This window comes from Haemaphysalis longicornis, unplaced genomic scaffold, assembly GCF_048455015.1.
Source record: "Haemaphysalis longicornis isolate Haplotype H1 unplaced genomic scaffold, Haemaphysalis longicornis Haplotype H1 scaffold_7, whole genome shotgun sequence".
In the NCBI taxonomy this organism is placed as follows: domain Eukaryota; kingdom Metazoa; phylum Arthropoda; class Arachnida; order Ixodida; family Ixodidae; genus Haemaphysalis; species Haemaphysalis longicornis.
This window is the reverse complement of record NW_027526422.1, coordinates 97,659,407-97,686,547: the sequence shown is the minus strand read 5'-3', so window position 1 is coordinate 97,686,547 and position 27,141 is coordinate 97,659,407. Positions and strand designations below refer to the sequence as shown.

The 27,141-nt window shown below is 47.2% G+C and overlaps 3 protein-coding genes across 8 annotated transcripts in view; 1 reads left to right on the top strand and 2 right to left on the bottom strand.

The window, feature by feature from the left end:
- Nucleotides 1-6,999, bottom strand: Dcp2 (decapping mRNA 2). Its single transcript, XM_077678112.1, has 2 exons — nt 6,449-6,999; nt 1-4,644 (listed from the first exon to the last, which is right to left on the bottom strand). Exons 1-2 carry the CDS (start codon nt 6,830-6,832, stop codon nt 4,024-4,026), a joined length of 1,005 nt encoding a protein of 334 aa, XP_077534238.1. The 5' UTR covers nt 6,833-6,999; the 3' UTR covers nt 1-4,023.
- A 2,569-nt stretch (nt 7,000-9,568) lies between these two features.
- On the top strand, nt 9,569-26,407 carry Nle (notchless protein homolog 1). The gene is made up of 12 exons (XM_077678111.1): nt 9,569-9,783; nt 9,859-10,010; nt 11,043-11,266; nt 13,176-13,255; nt 13,349-13,425; nt 13,539-13,636; nt 15,248-15,440; nt 17,351-17,489; nt 18,765-19,011; nt 22,184-22,343; nt 23,161-23,231; nt 26,288-26,407. Exons 1-12 carry the CDS (start codon nt 9,768-9,770, stop codon nt 26,298-26,300), a joined length of 1,470 nt encoding a protein of 489 aa, XP_077534237.1. The 5' UTR covers nt 9,569-9,767; the 3' UTR covers nt 26,301-26,407.
- The window catches only part of LOC144146145 (citron Rho-interacting kinase-like), an 81,632-nt gene continuing 80,885 nt past the window's right edge, over nt 26,395-27,141 (bottom strand). For 5 of the 6 annotated variants that reach the window (XM_077678103.1, XM_077678108.1, XM_077678105.1 and 2 more), the window contains one exon: nt 26,399-26,538. In XM_077678103.1, coding sequence (XP_077534229.1) covers nt 26,454-26,538 — 85 coding nt within the window. In that variant the 3' untranslated portion in view covers nt 26,399-26,453. Of the gene's footprint in view, nt 26,539-27,141 lie in introns of all 6 variants that reach the window. The other variant, XM_077678106.1, reaches the window with a different exon arrangement.

The following is a 27,141-nucleotide window of genomic DNA, read 5'->3' as shown; positions in this document are numbered from 1 at the left end:
TTCCAATGCCCTGGAGTCAGTCAGCATTTTTATTGCCAAATGAGTGCTTCAAACTGGAAACATGAAAGCACCTCAGGAACATTTGTAGTACTTAGAATGAATTTGTACAGAAACCCTGCAAAGTGAACACGCTTGCCATCAATCGGCTGACTGGCATGCAGATCAATAAGTATTTTGCATAATTTGTGGATGGAAAAAAATATCTTGACAAGAATGACATTTTATATTTACGGCTGCATCGCCCACACCTCAGTAAGAATGAAACACATAGGGCTAAGATTGACAAAATCTTCGTTGATGGGCAAGTGCGTTTTGCAAAGTTAACATCAAGTAGCTTGAACATTCAACAAGGCAAACAAACTTGCCTGCTTAACATTTCAGATTGCACTGCGTTGTGTTGTTATATGCCAACCAGCTTCTATTCGTTATAAAGGCCACGACAAATGAGTCGGGAAAAAAATGACACCTGCACATGACAGCACTTTGCAAAATACACTTCATAGAGACAACAGCTCTTCAAACCAATCTCACACCAGTGTGCTACGCAATTCTATTTACCACACTTGGGCAATTCCGGAACCAGTGTTTAGCGGTTGCAACAAGCAAATCACAGTATGCAATTGCCGTGCAAAGAAAAAGAAAGTGCTACATGTAAGGACATATGTTACGGTTTCTACAGCTCAGAATGCCAATCAATGCTCAATGCTTTCAAGGTTGCGTCTTTAACAATAAATTGACTGGGCATTCACAACTATGGTTACTAAACCTGACACGAACCAAAATCAAGGAATGGCAGGTGCTTCAAAAAGCCTTAAATCTAACAAGGTCGACGCAGCTTCTTCCCCTATCAGGAGCCTGGAAATACCTTCAGAGCAAGCCTCTGCAATGAAATAAAAAAACTTCTTAAAAAAAAAAAAAAAAAAAAAACCCTTCATGCTACTCATACCATGATCATAATTCCATGAAAATGAATGAGTGGCCCTCATCCCCATTAAGTATTGAGGGGGTTTCCACCACAGCTTTATAAGACAGCCTAGAAAAAGTGGGTGTTCTGGCAAGAAATCCAGGAAGCCATGCCATCGAAACCCGTTATTCAGGCACACAAACAAAAATATTTGTTAGAAAACTTGCCAACACTGAAAAAAGAAGGACATGACTAACAAAGGCAACTAATTAAGTACAGCATGCTGCAGCTGAAACAAACGTCCAACAAAACGCACTATATAACTGCTGCTTGCCAAGGCAATCAACCGTTCCTCCTCCTTTGTTTTGAAATGACCACCAGCCACATGCCAGCAATCGAGAGTTTGCAAGCAAAACAAAATTATGTACTTCTTTTTCTCGCCAACACATCTGGACACTGCCTTACACGAACAAAGAATGATAACCTCGAAAGTGCTAAACAATTCCTCAACTGACTGATTAAGGTGAAACAGGGGGAACAACACTATACAGGCTGCACATCGATCCAACCACACTGTTTTCGCAACAAAAGTGGCACCCAATTCACACAGGCACAGTCATACGTGAACGTCGTAATGATAATGATACTGCAAGAACTTTGGTGAAAAAAAGATGCCGGGAGTGCACTGCATACTCCACAATGCAAATGGAGAGTAGGCACACCAAACGATCTCTACGACAGTACGCCTGTACTGTGCAGTGAACCCAGATCATGCCGCCAACTTTGGGCATGCCACGAAACGTGTTACACAAGATGAATGGCTCATGTATTTTCATCGAGAGATACAAGGGCTTTGGGCCTAGTGCCGAGGCATAAGCAAATGCAGCCATAGAGGCACTCTTGTGGACCCAACAGCCCCAATTGTAACAGAGCCATTCACAACCCTCTTTAGTACAACTCTTCAAGCAGACAAGACAGAATGGGAGGTAACAGGTCAAGTGCTGTACATGTATTCAATTTTACTTTATGCCTCAGAAAGATGCAGAAACAATAGCAGTGAAAAGTAGATATGGCTGCAAAAATCACAAAGTTAAAAAGTCAACACAATGCAAGTATGCTGGACAACTAAAGTAGCATCAAATTTGATCGCCACCAATTTCTACTGTAATCGACTCGTACGAAATGCATTCATAGCTTCAGCTTCAAACGCATCTACCGTTGGATGCATCAGCTGAAACCGAAATGACCAACCCTGATGGTATCCTTGTTGTCCAATACACTATTATTGCAAAAACTCCTCAGCCAAGTGCTGTTTGCAAATACCTACTTGGCTCCTGCTGTCGCGGCTGTTCCTACACAGCACATTTTTCTGCCCATTCTGTCTTTTGTCTGCCCTCTTGCTGCACTTACATTGCAAACAAATACCAACTCTCCCAGACCTCCACGCGTGCGAATACTAAAGAACCGCTCCTCAAGCAATAACCGCAGACCTACGCCGAGGTAGGATTAAGGACATTGAGGAAGGACAGCCGAAACTGCCGCAGATGGGAGCTTCACATCTGCACTTCACCGCATGCCACCTTGGGTGTCATTGGCACAATGCAAGGACAAACGCAGAAGCACAAAGGTTCCACACGATGTCACGAGACCCTGAGCGCACGCAGGTTATTGTAAACACCAACTGAAAACAATGCACGGCAATGAAGCACAGAATGACAGTTGCAACCACACGTGCAACAAGAACTTGTCTCCCCCGCCAAGCTTGCGACATTAATGAAAAAAAAAAAAAAAAAAGACAAGACAAGCATATCTTCAATTAGGAAAAACGATCGACTTGTGGCAAGATGACAGTGACTTGGAAGCAGCCACAACTATAAGTAATCGCACGCTGTACATGAGTAAGGGCCAGCTCAGTAGTCACAGTAATGTTGCCACACTTGTCGCCTTCATCCCAAACTATGGCAAGCAAAACGCGTTCCCAGAGCGACAAGGTGTTTCTGAGGACAGACAGGCACGGACGCACCACTTGCAGGCAGAAACAGATGGGAAGGCAATGTAAAAGCCAACGTTTGCATGTGGATGGTTGGAGGGAACAACCAAATAAGCAGAGGGGTCAGGCAGCTCAACCACCTAAGAACTCTGCCACACGTGGTGTCAAAAAAATGTAGCAAGAAACGATCTCCACTCCCCAACCAACCAACAGTGCATGCACCAACTGGCCAGCGAAGTGCACCTTCAGGAACTACTCAACTCCACGCCTAACTGCTCATCAACTTAGTCTTGAAGGAAGGATGTGGGAGCATGCAAGACATCAACCAAGCCACTGCCAAAGAATGAGCTGGGGATGAGGTGCAGTCGTTAATTAAAATTTCAAACTCGCCTCACCTGGAAGGGAGGAAGGAGACTAGGAACCACACCGCACAAGAAAGCCCTTGTTAAACACTGCACTTATCCTTGTGCTTCACAAATAAAATGAGGCGGTGTGTTGGGGAAAAGGGGGGGGGGGGGGGGGGGGGGTAGGGAAACGAGGATGGTCATAGCCTCAATGTGACCACACCAGTTGGAACTAGTTGCCACCTCTCAGTATGCCAGCCTTTGCGCTCCCTATTTGCACGTTTTGGTATCCTCTCGAAATAAAAGGTGTTAAAACACGTTAAAAGACACGTCATCTGTCCTGCATTGGTTGAACCTTTCTAGGCAACCAACCCCCATTTTAAGTTGAGGGCTTGAAAGAAGTGCGCCGGTTTGGGGGTATTCACTTGAAGAAACGGGAACACACCGGCCAAAAGTAGCTTTAAAAAAATGTGAAAATACGTTCCGTTAAAACGTACTTTTTTTAACATTTGCTACAGTTTAAGCTTTCTCTTTGGCCGACGCATTCCCGTTTCTTCGACCAATAACTTACTCGTTGGCTGCAAAGCCAACTGGCCTTTTTTCCCCCCACATGGCCTTCAAACGAACCACACTAGTTTTGCGCTTACCAGCGTCAACCAACGCAGAAAAGCAGGCGACAGTGCCAGAAGAAGACCCGTGTGACAGGAATGCAGAACAAACCCGCACCAGACCGGGTGGGGCCAGGTAAGGGAGGGAAGGATAGGGATAGAGAGGGAGGAGGAGAGTCAGAAGGAAAAGCACGCCATGATGGCCTCCTTATCCAGTTTGAACTTCGTCCACGAGGGAGCACTGAGTGGGGGCGCCCCGTTCCGCCGACGCCTGGGCGAGCAGTTCATGCCGTTGCGCACGGGTGGGGCTTCCCCGTCAGGGAGCTCCTTGCGACGGAGGATGTCGGCCAGTTCGTTGTGGCACAGGCTGGCAAAGTACTGCTGCTGCTTCTGCTGCAGCTTCTCGGCGTCCGTGATGGACGGGGGAGGCAGCGGGACGGAGGAGGCCAGCCGGCGGTGCCGGTTGTTGAAGATCCACTTGCGGATGCCCTTGACGAAGGGCATCACCATGAAGAAGGCATTGGCGTTCATGCCCAGGGTGGCCCGGGGCGCCTGGTCGCGCTTGTGCGAGGGCAGGTCGGCGATGGCGAACCACTCGATGCCCCGGATCTCCTTGCGGGTGCGCGGGCTGAAGGGGGTGTCCCGGGGAACGCCCGTGACGATGTACAGCCGCATCACATGGTCGTGGATCTGCCGCTCCAGGAACTGGTCCTTGGACAGCAGCGACCCGATGTCGTAGCCCGTCTCCTCGAGGACCTCGCGGGCCGCGCAGATGTGCGGCTCTTCCCTCTCGTTCACCTATGCAGGCAGGGGTGGGGAATGGTTACAGCAGGCTCACGAAACATGTGATACGGAGAATGAAATGTGCCATTTTGGAGCATGTGCAATGCATAATAGAGAAATAATATTTTGCGCAGATGACAATGACAAGGAAGTAAAAGCCACGAGCAATCCTGGAAGTAGCACGAGTTAACCAACTCTGGTCTCTAGCCTTGACCTCATCGTGTTGGCAAAAGGTAACTGTTGCACAGTCTTCATTATCAACTTGGGCCACAGCCACAACTTGCACACCACAATTACATGGCACAGAAGCAACTATCATTGGAATAGCCTGCATGCTACTCTGAGTGCTCTTTTTCTTATAAATTGTGTGTTTAGCAGAGAAGGACATGTCAGAACCTCAATACAGATGTTTTTTGACGCCAACCTGCCCTGACAAAGAGCCAAGACCTGTTTTCTCCTTCGTGCAAAAACAGCCTCAGCGTACAGATTGGTGTGGTTGTTCGAGGTATGCCTTGCCAAACCTCCCGAGTGCCCCTCGTGCAGTGTTCCTGGTGACATTAATCCACAAATGATTTTAAGACTACAGGAGCCAGCTTGCCAAAAAATTTCTGTGTCCCCATCAGGTGGCGCTGAATTTAATCCTCAAATTTGCCAGCTTATAACCACACTCCCAGCGCAATGTGCGATTGCCAGCATAAAACACAGCGAACGTACCAAGCAGCACGTACAGTTGTAATTAGTACAGAGGAACATGCTAGTCAGTTCACACCCAGCTCTTAGCTATACAAACAACGAACCACGCAAGTGAACAACACTGGTATCATATCTTCCCACTCGACTATCATTTATTTACTTTTGAGCATTTCCATCGTTCAAACTTTCAGAGCCTCTCTTGACTTCGGATTAAGGTTAAGGTGCTCCCTTTTACCGTGGCGCTCCATGTGTCCACGAGTTAAATTTCACAGTAAGGGCCTCGTGTTACAAGAAGCTCCAGAAGGGCTGTTTTATGTGTAGCAGCACCATCATTTTCGCTCGATAAAGTTTGTTTGCCATCAAAGGGAGCACTAGAGGGTTCTTCACTAGGATAGGGGCCACATGAGCAGAAGTGGCTTACGAGCCCAACAAATGGCAAAGGTGGGTATGACAGCCCACTCCTGATAATACCTGCAATGAGAACCGTGATTAGCTTCAACATATCGTTAACCAGCCACTTCTCACATAACATACTGCCAGGAAACCTGTAAAAACCTTCGCCTGCTGGTCTTGCACAAGTGTCTCCAGCACGTTATATGCCAAGGAAGGCCGACTGGGCCTGCTTGGTGCTGCATGTTGGGCTTTTATCAGAACAGTATGGCCCACAAACAGTCAGGTCTAGATAATAAAGTTCCCTTTGTACTGCTTCAAAAAAAAAAAAAAAAAAAGCCAGCGCTAAGACAATGCGGACGTAAAAAAAAAAAGTACTGCGCTGTGCTTGGTTTCTCTGTTCGTCTCGATTATAGCGCTGTTTTTTTCTTAGTATTACTACCTACCTAGCCCGCCTTAGTTAAATTATTCAACTACGCAGATTATACTTTTTCTGGTTCACATACTAAGCTGAACATTGCTCCGTAGTTCGGTCCATGGAATCTGGCGTTCAGCTACAAAGATCCCGAGAGGCGCAACAGGGTGTACAAGTATTCACGAAAACAATACGACGTCGATGAGTCATCTAATCAAGCCAGTGCGGGCCATCCGGCTCAATCGGCACATCCGGAACTTACTGCGCAGAAAGTGAGGCGCGCAGTACACACTTCAATTTCAGCAATAATATACACCATACCTTGCCCTTGGGGAATCCCCAAGTGGATTTCGCCCAGAAGGACTGCACTAGGAGGACATAGTCCAGGGTTTCATCGAGCAGTATCGCACCGTACGTTGGCACAGCCATTTTGTACTCTTTCCAGCTCTCGATGATCGCGTCCAAGTTCGCCAAATGGTCCCGCAGAAAAGGCACATGCTGAAAGACCATTTGCGTGAACTCCTTCATCGTGCATTGCGGGTAGCTGGGGTTCTCGGGGCAGTAGAAGTCCAGATAAAACCAGTACGCCAGCTCAACTTGGAAGCACAGGCGGATGGGGTCCTTGCGCTCTTCCGCGGGAATGTTGATGATAAAACGGGAGCACAAGTCGTCCAAAATGTCGGGCGGGGGCTGCCGCGTCGCCATTGCGGAAACAAGGAGCTTGTACGCGACAAGAAAACTCGCAGCTGCGTTAAGACAAGTGGAAAAGCCACATCACAAGGAAAAACGACATCTAAAAGCTCGTTAACCCTGACGCAACTGACGTATGAAGCAACGACGCCGACGACGCTCGGTACTCGGTAAGCTCCGTTGTTGTCACCCTTGTCACCGCCACGACCGGCTATATTTTGTACGACCTGCGCACGCCGCCGCTCCCCAGCGCGCGCATTTTGTTTTTGCTTGTCTTGTTCTTTTTAGTTCGCTGGAGCGCCACTGCAAGCCACGGCGCTGCGTTTGATCCTCAAGTCGTGGCACGGTCGCATTGACTTGCATAGGAATTGTGCTAGGAAACTGCGCGGGCCCGGGACTGCCGAAAGCCCGAGCCCAGCTCTGACCGCATGCCGGGTTCGGACGTTGTAGCACGCATTTTGTCAGGCTCGGGCCGGGCTGGAACTTGAACAAATTTTTTTTTCTGGCCGTGCCGGCGCGTGCCGGCGCGCGCCGGCGCGCGCCGGCCCGCAGTGCCTGAGGCCCGGCAGTCGCGTGCCGCAAATTTTAAATTGTTGATAACAAAAAGTTTGCTCATAATTACCCTTTAGGTTAAGTGAACACATAGAAAAGCGAATGAAAACAAAATCGAACGGAACTTCAGCTCGGTGGGCTACATAATGCAAGCAAGACGTCCTGTCTGAAGAACTATAAAGAGCTTTTTGGACAACTTTTTTTTCTCCACAAAAGCATATTGAAGGAGAGTTTTTCTGTGAAACGAATTCAATGGATCAACGGAAGCTGGAATATCTGTTCAATAAATGTGTAAATAAAGAAGATTATCCCCCTTTCTCAAACTCCTTTTAATAACCCCCGGTGTGCGTCAGAAGTGCATGCAGCACATTCGCCGAGATTCTTGAAAATACGTACTCTACAAGGAAATTTGGTTGCACAAAGCTCAATCCAAGTTTAATAAAAATTTAAATCCAATATACTTGCAGTTTGCTTACGTACGTTTCCAGGTTAAAGACCGCAAATTTTTTTCGAGCTCATGAATTCCGACTAGGGCTGATATTTAAAAAATGACTGGTTGGCGCAGGCTTATTTTATTACATTCTGTCAAGCTCGGGCCAAACCAGGGTAATATTATAAATTTGTCGGGTTCGGGCCGTGCCTCCCGGCCGCGTCGCGCCCGGCAAATTGCAATTGCAACATGCGCATGCACTGCTCGAAATGAATTGTGCGTGGTCGTGGTCGTTATTTCACCTTTTTTACAACACCTTTACACCCCCTTTTTTTACAATGGTTTTTTAAAAACCGCAGCACGTCATCGCGCTTGTTGTCGACAATGGTACACTGCTGTGTTCCGTAATTATGCCAGGGGTCGGCCACCCGCGGCCCTCGGGCCACCTGCGGCCCGCGATCGGGCCGCATGCGGCTCGGTTGTCAGAACCGTACGCCCCTCCCCCCTGTTCCTAATTCTTATCTGAAGGCCGACGCGTCAGTTTTGACCTCAAATGGCCCGGGTGATAAGCGGGAGACAACAGCAGAGAATTGATCGCTCCCCATCGATCTTCACATTTAGCCTGATTAATAATCAATTCGCTGATTTTATTCTCTTTGCCTGCAAAGCCCCCCCCCCCTCCTCTTCCCCCCCCCCCCCCGCCTCCTCCCCGATTTGCCGTGCGGCCCTCCACCGTGTCGGATTTATACAACTCGGCCCTCCACCTCAAAAGATCGCGATCCCCTGCGTTTTGCAAATCGAGCAGCCGTTCCACCAAAGGAATTTCTTTTCACGAGTTCCCGTTGACCAACAATTAAATCAACCAAGTACCAAATAATGACCACTTTCCCGAAGACCATTTTAATCTTAAATTTGTAATGTAAATGTTCCGAGTCGTTTTTTTTTTCCTTTCTTTAAGACATTTTACTTCACAATGCACTCATTTCGTAACGTAACCTTACGATGTATTTATTCTCACTGATATCTAAAACGTTTTTCCGGAAAGAGACTAGCCGAGCGTAAACTTATAATTGAGCCGAATATTCCATTTGCTTGAAATAAAAAAAACAAACGGAATAGAAGTCTATCATAGCCACAGTTACGAGTGAGGCTGTTGTCAGCGCACCACAGCAAAAATACATTTGCACGAATATATACAAATACGTTTGCATGAGACTTACATTCATATCTAATTAACTTCGAAAATCGCGTGCGACATCCGCGATAATTACGATCCCTGTTAGCCGTGGAACATCGCACACCGTATGGAAACCCACGGCGGGCCGTGCGTAAACAAGCGAAGTTGAGGATCAATTACAGAGCCATCTGACGGGGGCGCCCGGCGTGAGAGCGAGCCCACGTGACATTTCTGGGGACGCGCGCTCCCGTAGGAGACGGCGGCGTGAGCAGGTCGTACAAAATATAGCCGGTCGTGGTCACCGCTGCCACTGCGCAGGTATTTTGTATTGTTGCGCTTTGGTGCAAAACAAGAACTTTTATGACAACAAGAAAGACATAAAATCGATGGTTTAATGCAGAAAAGTTAAATGAAGGCGTTTACTTACATAATACGCAGTAACAGCTCCTAAAGTTACTTAATTTAGTAAGTTTGCGTCACGACACGAGCAGCACTACTTTCTGAAACTTGCGTCACGTGATCACGTGCACGCGCATGCTCAACTGCATTTGTTTTGATCATGTGGTCAATGTCGATGCGAGCGGAATTGGCTCAACTAGTGTCTCAACCACGTGGGCTCGTGAGAAGTTCGCCTTTTCAGAGTTTATTACGCTAAAAGCGTGTTTGATCACGATGAATGAGACACAGGAAAGATGGTCGTAAAATGCTGAGTTAATTGTGCTGTTACCGCTAATTTTACTATCTTGATTTATTACGATACGCGCTTTCGGTAACGGTAGACTTTCGGCAACATGAAGCGGAGACGAGGTGAGGCAGATTGATTTGTGCACGCACTGACAGACGGCCGTATTAAAGAGAGGCATTTATGCTAAAATTTTACAGGTGAACAAGTTGAGCCGCCGAAGTTGACGGTGGAGCGAGTCTTGGCGCAATTCAAATCGGAGTCCGGAGAATGCGCGGGGGCTCCTTTCGATCTTCCTGTCGACGTAACCGTGGAAAAACTACAGCTGCTCTGCAATGCGTTTTTGGAAACGGTAAGTCGTTGTCTGCTACATCTGTATCGTAGAATATCTAGCCAAATAAAACCGCGTTCTTCTTGAATGTGAGCTTCTTACCCGCAAATATTTCTCCACTCTGTCATGAAGAGGCAGGCTCTGGTCTGACTCTTCATTCGGGGTGGAAATTAGCACGCATCAAATACTTTGCCTAGCATTCTAGTAATGCTTCCAGCGTTCTGGCCTCGTTAATTGTAGGGTTTAACGCGCCGACTCAACGCAGGCGATGAGGCGCGCCGTAGTAGAGGGCTCCGGATTAATTTTGACCACCTGAGGATCCTTAACGTGCACGGAAATCTTGTACACACGGGCGTTTTTTTTTTTTTTGCTTTTTTTGCATCCACCAGAAAAGCGGCCGCCACGGCGGGGAATCGAACCCTCGTGGGCAGCCGTTCTGGCCTCGTACATTTGTGTGGCAAGGATATCCATTGCGCCAATCAGCGGTTTCAGTTTACGCTCGCTTAACTACCCAGCCAACGAAAAAATGATTGCATGTCTTTCTGTCTGCTTTCAGTTCATGCTAAACTTCGCGCTTTAAAGAACATTGCTACGCCAAAAAAAAAAAAAAAAGGGGGGGCAACGTACGGGCGTAAAGCAGAGCTCTATGTCTGTGTTGTTTGTTAAACTTTTACAACTCGATGTGACCTGAGAACATAAACCCACATAACTCCTATAAAGACATGCAACTTGTGCGGGAATCATGCATCCCTTACCCACATTATATGGGAATGTAATACCCCTGTCACATGGGCACTTTCAATCGCGATTGAAGTGAATCGCAATCGAGCTTTCGAGCGCGCTCGACGCACTGCTGCTGCTACACGGCATGTCTCAATCACGATCAAGAAGTTGCACATCACGATTGAAAGTGCCTGTGTGACAGGGATATTAGATCTCGCACTCCCTGTCCTTCCGTCTTAGTTTTGGACAAGATAAAGTTGTTCATCATAAATACAGTGTGCACTGGGAGGCACTGTCACTTTCTTCTGTGTTTTCCCTTTAAAAATGCAGGAGGAGAAAGTTCCGTACCTGTTCTTTGTGGATGGCATCGAGATCCGAGAGTCGCTGGCTAAGACCCTGCTGGAAAAGACGACGCCCCTGGAGCCCGAGAAAGTGGTGGAGATTGTGTACGCGCCCCAGGCCCTGTTCAAGGTGCAGGCTGTCACCCGCTGCACTGCATCCATCCCCGGTCACGAAGAAGCCGTGCTGGTGGCAGCGTTCAGCCCCGACGGAAGGTCAGGGGACTGAGAAACATTGTGTTCCTGGCTTAGTTATACACCATAAAGTGCTGGAACAAGTGGACCTCTGTTGGTAGAGTACAGACCTGTGAATGTAAATATTCCAGTTGCCGCAACAATGGTTGCTTATTAGCAAAGAGAATGCCAAGGGCATGCAAACAGGTATCATCCCCATAAGCTTTCTTGGGAAAGCACTGCGATTTGCTACGTTATCAATCGGGATTTGTGAAACGGGATGGGTAGACCTTATCTCAGCAGTTACTTGAAACTGACTTGAAAGCAAAATAAATGCCCGTGGAAACTTTTGCTCAGCATATGTGTTTCTAGGCAACAAACATCATCAATGAAGTCATGGACCAGCACAAAGTGCAGGTGGTCATTTCGTGCAAACGGCAATGCGGCGTGTGCGGTCCCCCTACCCAAACACTTATTACACATTCTGCTGCAATGCTATGTTATTGCGCATTAATGCCAAGTTGTAGCATGATGTCTATGGCTTTTAAAAAGTGTACTTGTCTTTAATAAAGTCACTCGAATGTTCTGGCACATTCTTTTCTACCTTCTCTTAACGTTAAGTGGCCATGCAGACAAAACACAAGTTTGGTTCATTCGAAAGGTTGCCTCGTTAGAATCATACTAACTTTGCTCAAATAAGCTACATAATCAGGAAAAAAGGGAATGGCCATGCGACCCATTAGCTCATTTCCCGCAACAGAACCTGTCATGTATACTCAGCTGTGCGATTGGCTGAGGCCAGCAAAAGCAAACGCAAATTAGGCAGGGCTTATAAGCTTTCCGAATGAGCTATTTGCTCCTAAATGTAATGCATATTCATTTTACAGCAGTAAGAATGGTGTGGTAAACAATGGAAGTTACGAAAATACATGTACACATAGAAGTACCAATGCGCACTGCTGTTGGTGCTGGCCGCACTCTGCTTGTTTTAGCTGTACAGCAGCCCGCCGCTTTGGAGTTGTTTTACATGACACTGGCTGATTGGCGTAAGCGACTTTGTCTTACGTGACCCTGTTTGTCGAGCATACCCCATGTTTCACGAAACAATTACTTTTTACCCTAACAAAAACAAGCCAGGTGTAAATATGGTCAAAAACAAAGCAGTGGCGGCCAATGGTTCGTGGCTGAGTATGGTAGCGCTATCTGGGAGGTCTGACGGCAAGCAAGGCCGCAGAGTCAAATGACGCAGTGGAAGTTCATTTTAATAAGTGCCGTTATGACTCCATTGGAGACAACTGGAAAACACACGATTTGGCGGGAGAATTAAAATTTTAATCGAAGTCCAGACAAGCGCTGGGGGCACTATAAAACACGAAATCTTTCGAAAAAAACAAACTTGTATTTTGTCTGCATGGCCCCTTTTAAGTTCTCCTTCGTTTGCTTTTTGGCTTTTAGCACTGATGCTTAATTGCTGAAGATGTAATAAAGGAAACGCCAACCACAAGAGAAAATGAAACAAATTTCGCCCCCCCCCCCCCCCCCGAGCGGGAGCCTTGTTCACAGGTGGGAGCAAAACTCCCGTTCGGAGTCCAAAACGCCGTTGTTTTATTTTCTCTTGTGGTCGCCGTCTTTTTTATTACGTCTTCAATGTTCATTCCCGACCACTCAGGTGTCCGTTGAAGCTTCGATTTGATGCCAATCACAACTGGGAGCATCCCTAGTTCATCTTTGAAACTGTACTGTGAGGGAATAAATTTTTGGCGTTTGCTGGCGAATGCCAAGAAATACTTGCCAATTCCAGCACTTATAATGGAGAGTGCCGAACCTGGGGATTGAGTATTGCTGGTCTCGTCAGTGGAAGGCAGATTGGTGCATCAGCTTGACTGCATGGAACATTGAAACAGTGTGAAGTTGCTAAGATTACCAATTACCGTTTGTTAATTACCAACAGGCACTTGGCGAGTGGATCTGGCGACATGACTGTCCGTTTCTGGGACCTCGGCACACAGACTCCACATCACACCTGCAAAGGTCTGTTCCGTGCTTTGCTCCGTGCTTTGCCTTTTTTTTTTTTTTTTTTTTTTCCCTTTCAGGGACACGTGCTGAGGCACTCTTCCATTTCAGGGCACAGAAACTGGGTGTTGTGCGTGACGTGGGCTCCTGATGGCCAAAAGGTGGCATCTGGCTGCAAAGATGGCCAGGTGGGTTTCGTTTTGAGCATGCTCCGCTGCGGTGCGCAAATACAGGAGAATCACACTGCCATCACTGGGAAGAAGCGGATGCTTTGCAACCCGCTCGTGTCGTGCTTGTGCAGATATTTCTCTGGGACCCGGAGACGGGGAAGCAGGTGGGCCGACCCCTGGCTGGTCACAAGAAGTGGATCACCTGCCTCTGCTGGGAGCCCCTGCACCTGTGAGGGTTTGCGGCTGTTTTTTGCTTGTCAAGGAGAGATTGGCAACTTGGAGCTGTAATTGGTGATGTGCCGTAGGTTTACAGCACGAGTAGCTTTGCCACAGTGGGAGTGCTAAAGTCCTGTGAGTGTAAATATGACCCCAGAGCTGATTTTTGGTAGACGTGACCACTTGCCGGCATGGATGAATGGACAAGTTGAAGAAGTATTGCATTGTCGCATTGAAGAAGTCTCCATCCTACATTTTCTCCACCATATTGGTTAATACTTTTTTTTGTGTGTGTATTGGGGAGACACGAATCTGGGTTCAGTGATGTGCACTCTACAGCATAAAGTTCATTGTGCCAGAACAACATCCACTCTGCTCTGGGTTGCATATGCCAAAAAAATTGATAATCAGTTTTGAATCAGTTCAGTTCAGTTCAGTTTCAGTTTATTCTCGTATTTAAAATACAGTGTGTAAAAGTACATATACAGAAAGGGGTCCCAGAGTTTAAACTGTAATTCGACGCCTTTTTATTTAGTGTACACAACTAAGCAATTAGTAGCAGTCATGAACGCGAATAATATGCATTAACAGACAGCAGCACTAATAATACTTAACTATGACATGGAAAGAAACTCTATACATATTGCAAACATGTAGGAATATTAAATACCAGAAAATGAAGTACAAGTACATAAAAAACTGAAAAGGAATACATTACTAAGCACGTACATCAGCGTAAATCGTCGGAGAAAAGAAATGTCCTGAGAGCATGCCTGAACGATGACAAGGATGATGCAGATTTAACATTAAAAGGCAAGTTGTTCCAAGCTTTTGTAGCAGCAAAGCCGACTGTATTTTTCCTATAGTTAGTACGCACTGAAGGCAGTAAGAAGTTATTTAACTCTGCAAACCTAGTTTTATTGGGGTTAGACAGGGTATGGCGGCGAAAATTGAATTTCAGACATGTGAGATGTTTGCGTCATGTGAGTAACCTGCATTGTGCGGTCTTTGGAGACCGTGTTGTTTTTCTGCTCAAGCAACACATTGCATACTATGTAGACAGAATAAGCGTATATTTAGCAATAGAATACACTGACTGTAAGGTGAAAGTCGCAATTCGCTAATAAAATTCTGTTGTTGGAGTGCGTTCGTCCTTGTCTTTTCTTCCTTGTCCTTGTATGTTTTGTGCAATCGCTGCCATGGAAGGCTTAGTCAGTGTACTGCGTAGTAGCTTCACGGCACAACGTGCATTGTGGTGAAGCTGCAGTAAAAGAAGAACCCAGCGTATTATTCCACACCCCTACTTTGCAACTGAAATGTTTGCATTTTTAGTGCAGGTTATACGCGCAAAAATACGGCACTTCAAGAACAGTGCAGAGACAAAGAAGAAAGAAGTGGCAAACAAGAGCGCTCTCGTTTGTCACTCCTTCCGTCCTAGTCTCTGCGCTGTTTTCGAAGTAGTCATAAATGTGTACTCAACTAGCCCAATGTCTGTGCAACAATAACAGCTTGAAAAACTAAGTTCCCGGTAAGAAATGTGGCGATCAGATCAGCCGTAGAGTAAACACAACCCCATGCTATGTGGGTCACCACTGAGGAGATGTGTGCTCTACAATGCCTGCAGGAACGCCGAGTGCCGCTCCCTGGCCAGCAGCAGCAAGGACGGCACTGTGCGCATCTGGGACACGGTGCTGGGCCAGACGCGGCTGACCCTGTCCGGCCACGTGCAGTCGGTGACCTGCGTCCGGTGGGGAGGAACGGGCCTGCTCTACACCGCCTCCCAGGACTGCACCATCAAGGTCTGGAGGGCCGACTCGGTGAGTAGGACGTGGTACCTCAAGCGAAGAGCATGCGCGTACAAAAAAGTGTGTTCGTACTGGCCGCACTTTTAGCTGGTTCTGTTCTCTGTTCACTTCGCACTGGTGCGTCTTGTTTGACTGTGCTTCACCTTATCACCATGCATCATTATTGGTGTTGTGCATCGAATGAAGTACAGCTGCATATTTTGAGTTAGTTTTCCCTTCTTGTGTTTATTGTGGCGATCCTGCGCATTGAATGAAGGTTGCATATCACCCCATTTCAATTATTTTCCCGCTTCCCCCTCCCCAAAGTAAGAAAAAGTGATGTGAAGAACGCCATCAACATTGGCATAGCCATGGCAGGTTTACTGCCGGTTAGATGAAAATGAGCTGGGGCAAATGCCCACAATGTACGTTTTAGAAAAAAAGCCAATTAGTAGATTTACAAATCAAGGCACAAAAACTAAAGAGGAAAAGCCTGACATTGCAGTGTAAATGAGGTCCTGAACCCCAACCCCCACACGGCTGCTAGAAGCAACATTCGTAACGCATAATTTACGCACATGGTCTGCCTCCACAGAAGCGCACCATGGAGAAAAATGCCACGGAGCTTACCTGAGAATGAGGAGTGGGTGGCTTACATCATCGCAGGTGAAAAATAACATGCACAAGAAGCCGAAATTACACTAGAAGAGGCTGCACATTGGCACTGATGATTCCAGACAACCACAGAGTCGCACACTACACCACCAGGCAACACGCATCTTCAGAGACCGTATCAGTGGCGCAAGATGTCCAACATGTTCTTCACTCATGAACTTGATGCGATTCATGAAAGTCCGTGTGGCCCAAGTGTTGTGCAGAGCTCGTCGCAGATGTGGCGGTTCAAGTGGCGAGCAGACGACAATAAAAGTTGCCTATCAGGTACATAGTTGTGCTACAGTGCTGCTCAGCATCTAGACCTAGAGTGCAACGAGACACTCTTTAGAGTGCGTGTGAATTAGGCCAGCAAGATCTGCGAATTCCCCGTTGCACTAGTTTTCTCCTGTCTCAAAAACGCAGAAAGCCAGTAGCTCAAAATCTGTAAGAGTGCTAGGTTAGCTTGCCATTATGGTGCCACCAGTTCTGATTAGAATTGTGCAGAGGGAGTTGATCGAACTCTGTCCCAGAAGGGCCAGGTGGGATAGCCTGACGTGCTGCAGCAAAGACGTGCTTCCAGGTGTCAGAAAAACATGCACACGTCCCACCCCCACTGCCTGCTGGTGACATGGGTGTCTTCATGCCAGGGGTTTCCCCAGGAGTCAAATCAAGGGGGGTGTCTCAATAACTTTTGTGGGGGGGCATGGGAGGCAAAAGTTTAGATAAACTACACAAACTGTTTCTTTTTTAGCTCACTAGTTAAATAATAGATGGCTATTAACCAAATGCTCACCACCGTGACGTATGTTCTTTTTTATTTTAATTTCTGTATAAAATTTGCTGTAGGTTTAATCGCATGTTTCCAATATTGATTACAGTTCTTTGTTTTTGAAAGAGTTCTCCATTTATAGTTTCGTGCCTCGAACCACATCCCTTCCTTTTTCTTTTCACCTGAAGTCCACTGCAGCTAAAGCTTCCTATGAGGCTTCGTGATTTCAGAGAAATTTGGTCCCTGGTTGGAAGCAAAGCCCCTTGGATTAAAGTAGACAGTTGTATTTTCTCTTTGGGTCTCGCTGTATATGATAACGTGGGGTTTTACTCCTCCTTTCATTGAGGCTTGACCAAACTGTCCAGACGTTTAATATAAGAATTGACATGAGTAAAATTTAGAGATTCAAAGAGGGTGTTGTTAAGAAAAACTAGGGGGGTCTACACACCCCCTAGGGGGTGCATTCGAAAATCACTGCTCCATGCTTTTCTCTGCTCCCCTCCCTCTGTGCGGGATGCAGGGCATCCTGTGCCGGACGCTGCAGTGCCATGGCCACTGGGTGAACGTGCTGGCCCTGAACACGGACTACGTCATGCGCACGGGGGCCTTCGACCCCCGCAAGGGGGCGCAGCAAGGCAGCATCGTGGGCTGCTCCAGAGGTGAGCAGGGCACTGGCTGCGTTCCCATTCGCAGAGAGAGAGAGGGAATAAACATAATGCGCAAAGCAATGGGGGAGGAGTCCTCAGTCCAAGACCCCTTGAACTCTTCCAACCTCAACAGCCCTCAACAACAGCAGGCGCTGCTCATTGTGAAGTCAGAGCTGGTCAGAGCTCCCTCCCAAAGCTCGCAGACAGAAAGCTTTGGAAGCAGTCTGAATCAACAAGAATTGGAACGGCACAGTGGCCGCAACCGCAGACAGAAACCTATTAGCAGATGTGTTAACAGACGTGAGCCATAGGGTGCGTTCCAATTTACCGTTTAGACGGCTTCGTTGCCGTCTTCGCGGACAGTCCGCCATGTTAAGCCCCGTTCCAATTCGAACGAAGCAGTCCACGAAGACTGCTTCGAGGAGACAGCATTGAAGTCAGCAATGATGCAGGCTACCTTCCTGTCTAAACTAATAAGTGACGCCAGCGCCACCTTTTTGCGTATTAATGTTAAAACAAAAGCACTTGTTATTTTATTCAAATATTTAGCATAGTTTACTAGTGATAAAGATGAATTTGTTTAATTTTTGAATCACGTAATGTTTGTAATAGCAACAATAATATGAGTTACGAAACTTGCGGCTTGCGAATATCAACATGTCTGCCACGACGCTGTCGTCTGCGCTGGTGTTGCGTTTGCGACCGCAGCGCCGTTCCAATTTTATTCCAATTTTATTCCAAGTTAGACTGCTTCGTAGGCTGTCTACGAAGCTGTCCGCGAATTGGAACGCAGCCATAGTTTCGCGAAATACTGGTACTTTAATTTGAGGCGATTAAAGAGTCGAGTAAAAGCAGGCGCACAAGCAATGAGCTGCACGAAGCATTTGAGTGGAGTAACACGATCCTTTGTTGCACCTTAATGTGCATAAAAGTGGCACACGTGTTGCTTTTGAGTTTAAGACAAGCAAGCAGTCTGCATCGTTGGTGACTTCTGTGATCTCCTTGCAAAGCAGTCTTCATTAGCATTCAAACAGGGCTAAATTGAAACGATCTGCTGACATGGCAACAAGGCTGTGTAAAGGATAAATTAAAATGCAGCCATGGGCGAAGACGATCAAGCCGCTCGCTCTCTCCTTCTGCCCGCCCGTTCACAAAGCAGTTTCTGTTACCGGTGTTGATATGAATCAGGCCTTATTATCATGGCAGATGATCTGTTGAAATGGCAAAGGGGGTATTGGAACGTGGCCAGAAGAGCTGGGGACAATGCCGCCCTCTCCCCCTCCGCAGAGGAGCTCCAGCGGCTGGCGGAGCAGCGGTACAAGGAGGCCCGAGGCAGCGAGCCCGAGCGGCTGGCCTCGGGGTCGGACGACTTCACGCTGGCCCTGTGGCTGCCCGAGAGCAGCAAGAAGCCCGCGGCCCACATGACGGGCCACCAGCGGGTGGTCAACGACGTCCGCTTCTCCCCGGACATGCGGCTGGTGGCCAGCGCCTCCTTCGACAAGTCCCTCAAGCTCTGGGATGGCAGGACGGGCAAGTGAGTGCACATCCATGAGCAGCAAGCGTAGATTGGCGGGGTGCTGTTGGCATTTGGGGTCGCAGCGTTTTGATGACGGATTTCTGTATCCTTTTCTTTGTTGGTTGCAGCCAAAAGCCTGGCCGTTCTGTAGCACTCTCCACATTTATTCAGCAGTAAAGAACCCAGGAACACACTCTAGGCCTTCTAGTGTCCAGCAGCATCATTGTGCAGTCTAGCAGGAATTTTGTTGTGCACGTAGTACTAAATGTGTCACAAGTGATTAAGAGTACCTCTCCTCCTCCATATTTCTCTGTTCAATGGGGCTGGAACTGAGTCACGATGCACACTAGAGATGCGTCGCTCAGGAGCGAGTTAACCTTCTGAGCCGCTCTTTTTGAACAGCGAGTCAGCCGTGGCTCAGTAAAAGTGAGCAGCAGTTTTTTTGGAGTGCTGCTTCTCACTCACTCGCGGAACCATGCCGAACCAGGTGGCTCTGCTGCAGAGCCGGATCGGGCATAGTGAGCCATGTCTTGGGTGCGAGTTTTGCGCCACCTATTATCAATGCGAGAAAACTGCCGTGCCGGGCCAGGTGCGGCTTATTTTCCAAATTCCTCCAGTGCCTTCCCTCGCTCCTGTCCTGTGAGGAGCCGGATGTTCTGAGCCGATCTTGTCGAAGAGTGAATGAGCCATTGAGCAGCGGTTCTTTGAAAGAGCCGTTTCTCGCTCACTCAGAGATCCGTGCTGGACCAGGTGGCTATGGACGAACCGTGTCGACACAATCCGGCACAGAGCCAGTAGAGCTTGATCGGCCAACTCAGCCGGGTTTGTGTACGAGTTTCACGTCATCTGTTACCGGTGCGAAAAAGTGGAGCCTGAGCAAAGCGGATAAACTGAGCAAAGCGTTGTTCATAAACCACAATGCGCATTTCATCTAGTAAAATTATGTTTTCGGAAATAATTTTTTCTCGTGTCGCAGCTCACTAGTAGAAAGTGTATTTGTGAGCTGATGAAGTTGACAGAGAATTTACTTTTTTTTGTTTATGTTTCGGCCAGAAATGACCTTGAAATACCATAATAACTTTTGGAATGGCGAAGCCACTTCTTTTCTGTATTAATACATCGGATGGTGTCACGAAAGAAAGGTCTCCACAACAAGGAAAATTTCCCATACTTAAATTAGGTAATGATTTAGATTATGCCTAACACAGTTTACAGACTTAAATGAACCACTGAGCTGTTCAAATGGACTAGTTCACTTCAGTGAACTGAGCTGCTCTCTGAAGTGACCAGTTTTGTGCATCTCTAACGCACACACATAGCTGTGGCAGTGTCAACATCTGTCGGATTAAAATTTTTTTTTAAATTTCAACTCGGCATTGCCGATGCGATGCTCCCTCATAAATTTTTTCTTTCTTCCACGTTGCTTGGGCGGGTTCAGTAATATTTACAATGCTCCCACTCCTGCGCCAATTGTGCCAATTCGCGCAGAATGAGGTGTCCTGCGCCATTCTGATAAAAAACTACGATTTCGCCTGCAAGTGCGCTTCCGAAATCGCCAAAAGTGCGCCAAAATTTGCGTCTCGCAAATCGCGTGGGGCCTGTCACAAGTACCACTTCACAGTGGTCTCTAGACATGTATAACTGATTCTGCTTGATAACTCGAACTTCCTAGCACCCGTCATCGCGTTTTCGTACTGGTGAAGTTTGTGTGCCAGAGAAGAGAGCTTGGTTGGTGCCATCGCTGTATCGCCGAAACAGTGTTTTCGTTTAGCAAGTCATTGCAGCGCTCGCGCACCGCGGTTAAAAACTTTTCATACTTGTCAGGTTTCCAAGGGTTCCTGTTATAAACTATATAGATAGTTTTAGGTGGCGTTTTTTTGCCGGCCCTATCAGCTCCGAGAGCCAGCGGGAGCGCCGTTTCGCGGCATGTGTGATGCGCTCGGCTGCAAGCTCCCGCTTCGCTTGCTGGGCTCGCTGAGTGGACCGTCGCAAGTGGAGCGGGTCGTGAAAAGCGGCCAGTCTCTCTACTAAAAAAACTATGGTGGAAATGCGCACGAGGACTGATAGCAAGCACCTGCATCTAATAAAATGAACAAGTAAAACACGATGGCTTGTCTCAACAATTCACAAACTGGAAAAGAGGCGCGAGAGACATGTTGGTTTTCTGCTACGCAGGTTTGTCGAAGCCTTTCAATATGAATTATCGTGTTGCATGTTGCCTTTCATTCTCCGCACCAGAAAGGAACTAAATACCTTTCAAATTATGTTTTGCTGCATTTTTGCTATTGGGTGAAGTATACTCAGGGTATTTCATTGCATCAAACTTGTGGCAACATCTAGCGGCTGTTTCGAAATTCCTTTAAAAAAAAAATAAAATCCCATTGCTTGAATACAGGGATGCCGGGTTGGGCTATAAATAGCGAGATTGGGCTACTTGCTTTGTGGTTGGCAGGCAAATTTTTTTATTGGCTATTTGGCTATTTTTGGGATATTGGGAGAGTCGATTATGAAAGCGATTTTTAATGCATGTTCGAGCCTGCCGACTGGGAAGTGTTGTCAGTGACTCCTTGGAAAAGACTTCCCCTAGCAAGGACAAGAATACAATTATTCTTCAGCAGTGCCGTTCATTCGTGATCGCCTTGAAGTGCCTTCCTTCCGATCTGACACTGTTAGCGACCTCCACGTCAATTACTGGACGATTTTGGTCAATTTTTAGTGTTGAGAAATGCTTTGGACACATCTAGCAGTTGATGTCTAGTTGCTCCAAGGTGCTCCAAAAGTGGCATTAGATGCTCCAAATTGCTCCAAAATTAATAATTTGCTGATAGTACAAAAATCGCTTTGAATCACCGTTCACCAGTGGCACCACTGTATTTAGACTTAGAGGTAATGTGTGGATGTGTATTAGTGATGAAGAATTATTGATAGTCGAGTCGCTACCAAACCGTTAATGGTGCTATCTATAGTGTTAAGATCACTATGAAGAAGTAACGATGCATTCCAGCAACATTGGTATACCAGCCAGACGTGTGTTCTCAGCCACCGGGCAGATAATCTAGAGGAAGTAGGCTTAAGGTTCAAGGCTATGTTTGAGAGTTGTTTGTGATGCAGTGTGGCAGATTGCCACCGCCTGAGTAGTGCCCTTGAAATCTGCTTCTTCCTGCTTCTGTGTTGTCCTTTGGAAACCCAGGTTCCTGGCAGCGCTGCGTGGCCACGTAAGCTGCGTGTACCAGCTGGCCTGGTCGGCGGACAGCCGGCTCATCGTCAGCGGCAGTTCGGACTCCACTCTCAAGCTGTGGGACGTGTCCACTAAGAAGCTGGCCGGAGACCTCCCGGGCCACGCCGACGAGGTGGGCACCAAGCGGGGCTGAACACGGGCTATAGCTGTGGCAAAACCATCAGCCTTTCAATAGCTAATGCTTCCAGTGTGGTGAGAGCCGCACAAGACAGTACAGACGTGTGTGTAACCATACTTGGGTAAAAAATTCAGGGCCCTTTTACTGCTACTGTGAAGATGGACGACCAGTGAAGCTGTGTTGGTGAATAACTACATTGAGTTATGTATGGTGGCTTGCTATCTTGATCGAATGAAGACACGTGCACCAGCTTCCTTAGAATTCATTCTCAACAATTTGTTTCTGAATAGTTTTGATAAAGCAAGAGTTACAGGTGGTTTTGTGTAACCATACTCCCTCCGTAAATTGCCATGTATTGACAGCAGTCAGGAATTCTGTAATGTTTACAACTTCACAGTTACTTACAAGTAAATGAAACTTGGCAAAGTGGTAGTCGTCCTGGCGGGCCAATTTCAGTGCAATTTTTTCTAAGATCGCTAAAGTAGACGAAAGCTGCAGAGCATTTTACACCAGCTCTGGAGCAGTATGGTCCTTTATTGACGCAAGCCTATAGAGGCACTCAATTTTGGTCGGAACCTAGCGCAAGACAGCTTTACTGTAAAAGTTATGTTCTGGTACCTGTTGATTTTGAGTTTGTACATGTTGTGGTACCTGTCAGGCTCACCTTTTTTTTTTTTTTTTTTTTTGCGAAAATATATCGTGTTGCGTCTTCATAATTTTTTTCCCATGTCACTGTGTTCCGTGAAAGGGCCCAGTTTATCGCGAATGTGACATGCTTCCACCCTGCATTCTCTCTCTTTGCCCCGGACAGGTGTACACTGTTGACTGGAGTCCAGACGGATCGCAGGTCGTTAGCGGAGGCAAGGACAGAGTGCTACGACTGTGAGTATCAGCTTACTAGGCTGCTCTCCTACAAGTGCATAGTATGGTTGAACCCCGCAATAACCAATCCACCGGGGAAAGCCAAAAAATTTGCTTTTGTGGGAATTTTGTTGCCGCAGAAATGAAACGTAAACGACAAGAAAATCGCCCGCAAACCGAAAATTTATTTCCGAAGGTCGGTTACTGAAGTCACTGCAAGCCTTACCTTGCAGTAACTTCACAGCTCAGCTCTCACACTACAAGAAGTGCTTCATTGCTAGTCGTGGGCGCCTAAGAACGACCACACTGCGTCAGACACATCCAAAGCATCCCACGGGTTCGCCTTCTCTGCATGTTTTTCTCCCTGGTCCTCGGCACCGAGTATGTCCGAGCATGCAAGTGAAGTCCAGCTTCTTCTGCTGACGCACTTTGTCTGACAGTGGCTCCTCATTGTTCCAATGCTGTCCACAAAACTGAGTGAGCACCGCTTTGTTTGATGCCCAGAAAGGCCACAGCTGTCACTGTTTTGCTTTGCGCACGTGCGCCATTAAAGAGCGGCGTCCTTGCTTTTCGAAATGGTAGAGCGAGCTGCAGGCGGTTCAAAAACTGGCGGCACTGTCCTCCCTTCTTCCACTTGGGCCACTGACGGCTGCCTTATCTTGTAGGGATAAAAACTTCCACTTTTGATTGAGAGAAGTTCTGATTGCCGCACACGCAACGAACGCATGTGTACCGTTCAGCGGTAGCCAACTAACATAGCCCAAGCCAAAGTTGCGAGTCACCCTCTGGTGCTGTTGCTGCAAGACCGCTTCCACGGTCGCCTGCTGCTTTTTTTTTTTTTCCAAACAAATATAACGGTGGCCTTGCAAGCATGTTGTGGTAGAAGTGGCTTCAGAAAAAAATGCATTTGAGAACTTTTTGGACATTGCTAGCCTCAAATGGGTCTATAAAAGCCAACCGGACTTGTAGCGAATTTCGTTAACGCGAAATTCCTATCCAAAAACAGTTCTTTGCCACGATATTTGAAATACATGGGCTATGGACGTTTGCTATCCTAAAATATTTCGTTGCCACAGGAATTCGTTACTCGCAGGATTGCATTATCTGGGGGGTTTGACTGTATTGTAGTGTTTCATGAGAGAAAAAGAAAAGCTCAGTGTCTGGAGTGCCGTCCAATGACATTAGAATATTTAACACTAGGCTGCACAAGAATGCAGTGTAAGGTATGCTATTAGGCGAGGACACAGCGTGCAAAACAGACGTGTAATCGTCGTTTCAATAAAGTCACCAAACTGACTCCGCTGAGACCGTGGACTGCAGCGCCCTCCAGCGGCAGAGAAAAGAAGCTGCGCAAGAGCCAGCCACTCGGAGGTGTTCGAATATTTTCAGCTCACTGTCGGGCCTTCTCGGCAGCTTCCGTAACCAGTCGTCTGCTCGATGTCTGCTTGCCGCGACTTGGCTGGTTCCGCCGGCCGATGGAGCGGACGATAATTTAAAGAAAGCTGTGCGAAAGCCTGTGCGCTCTCCCTAGTGTTTTAACGTGTTCTGGGCATGTGTTTTGAGTCGGTAACGATCCAAAAAAAGGTATATAACAGTAAACTGAAGGGACTATGTGTTCCGGTAGCTGTTGAGCACTCACACGAGTGAGATTTCGTGCTTCCGCAACGAAAAAATGAGGTGCAAATGCCTTATGGAGTATGTACTGCAACGGCTGGCAAGAAAACGTGACATTATTTAATGTTCCCTGCGATCCTGAACGAATTAATGCATGCTCTGCAGCCATCCCCGGCAGAAAATGATGCTACTTGCAGTCAGCATTTCTCTGAGTGCAATTGTGCGAAAGGGTACTTTTCGGAGCTTGGAGGGAAAGTACTACTAAATGTCGAGAAGGTGTGCACTCGCACACAATGCAGTGCCGGCCGTTGGCTACAGCCCCCCAGCTGCTCAGCTCAGTACAAGCGGCGACAAAGAGAAAGCATTCGCTGCCGCCGGAACAACGCTCCGACATACGACGCAGTTAGCTTAGTTTCTGAAATGAATTGAACTAGTGGCGAGTACGCTGATGTTTCTTCGTCGTAAATGACGTTGCACAACTTGGGTAAGTTTACGCACGAAGCAGCGGAGATGAAGCGATGTTGTCACTACCGTTGTCCGATGTTTAGAGGAGCTGCGCGCGTTTTAATGAGCTTAGGAGAGCCGAACTCTCGCAGCTGTTCTAACAATGCATTAAATTAGGCGTTAAGATTGCTTTGTGTGAGCTTGTGAGCTTACACAAACGTCGTTTTGCATGCATGCCGCTGGTGCCTGCGAACCACCTTGCTTTGGACGGTAGTTGGTTGAGCCACTTGAAGCACAGGATGCTACGCAGCTTAGTTAGGAGTTCTGCCACCAGATGTGCTTTTAATCAAAGGTCGACAAGAGGCACGACCAACTTTATTTCACAGATTTTTGGGCTGTTGTGTCCACACCTAAAAGTGTATCTTACACCGTGCACAGCACCCAGTGTCTGCCGTCGTGGTGTGGAGGTGATACTGGTTCGATTCTGGCACTGGCATTTTTTTTATTCCAGTTATAATTTTCATGGCTTAGGTTAGTTTTTGGTGGTTTGAATGATTGCTTTCAGATCATCAGGTTATGTTGCACTACATTAGAGAGATGGAAATAGTGCCAGAAACAGGAGCTTTTTTTTTCACAAAACGCTGAATGAAGTGCTTCTAGCATCATCAAACGGTGCTCTGAACACACACAAAAAAGGACATCTTTTGCCTGCATGTGGACATTTCGCAAAGCTATTTGTGTGGCTGCCAGAAGCCCTGATCATTCAGTACAGTCTCCTTACAGAGATCAAATATATTTTTATTCAATACGATTATAAAAGTTCAGAGAACATAAAAGTACAACACAGCATTATCTATGCTACATACAACACAGGGTCAGTCTTAGAAAAAGGAAAAAGAATCGTTTGGCTGTGCACAAGTGGGTCTTCTCGTGCAGACATGTACAATTTGGCATGAGACAGGAGAGCGGCAACAGCTTATCACTTGCACGTTTTCCCTTCTCTCCTTTTTTTATTCCAGTTGGCGGAAGTAGGAGCGCTCAGCGAAGACGGCACTGAAGCGGAACATGTCGATAAAAGCCGAAATATACACACGCTAAAAACGGCTGTGTGACCTTATTCGCTCCAGCCGGGAGTGTCATTGTGCTTGTTCTCGTTCATGGCTCTGGGTGATGCGGCAAACGGCTTCACTCCTCCAGAGCATCGACCACCGAAGAGGTGAAGGAGAACTGTTCCTCACTTTCGCCAGCCTCGCTGCTCTCATTCTGGCTGCTGTCGAGCAAAAGAAGAGAGGGAGCGGGCACCATTCACTTACAGTGCACCCAACACGCCAGCTGAAATGCAACCTTCCGTTTAGCGATATACAAGGACTGCAGTGTAGCTACAAGCAGAGCTGAACTGTCCTCCACGGCTGACAATACAGTCTACGCCCGTTACAACGGACCCTCTGAATCCGGAAAAAAACGTCCGCTCGAAAGTTAGACCAGTCGAAAGTTAGACCAGTTGGACTGCGCACGGTTACCGGCAGATTGCACACAATGGATGGGGAACAACCCCTACTTGAGGCATTTCTTACCTTTTTCACCGAACGGAACGGGAACGATGCATGCGTGGGAATAATAAAAGCCGAACTTCACTGAACCCGAGTTTTTTATTACATAAAAAAACTGACGAGGGCAGACTCGCCTCCGAGTGCACCACTTCGAGTATTCGATTGCCGCTTTCAATCTCACCGGAGTCGCGTTTATCGGCAGCGGCCTTGTTCTTGACGGTACAGCGGACACTGTGGTTAGAAAGGCCTGTACTTCTGGCGATGTCAGCCTGTTTTTCCTCCTGTTCAACAGCGTTAATTACGCTTAATTTATCCGACAGTGA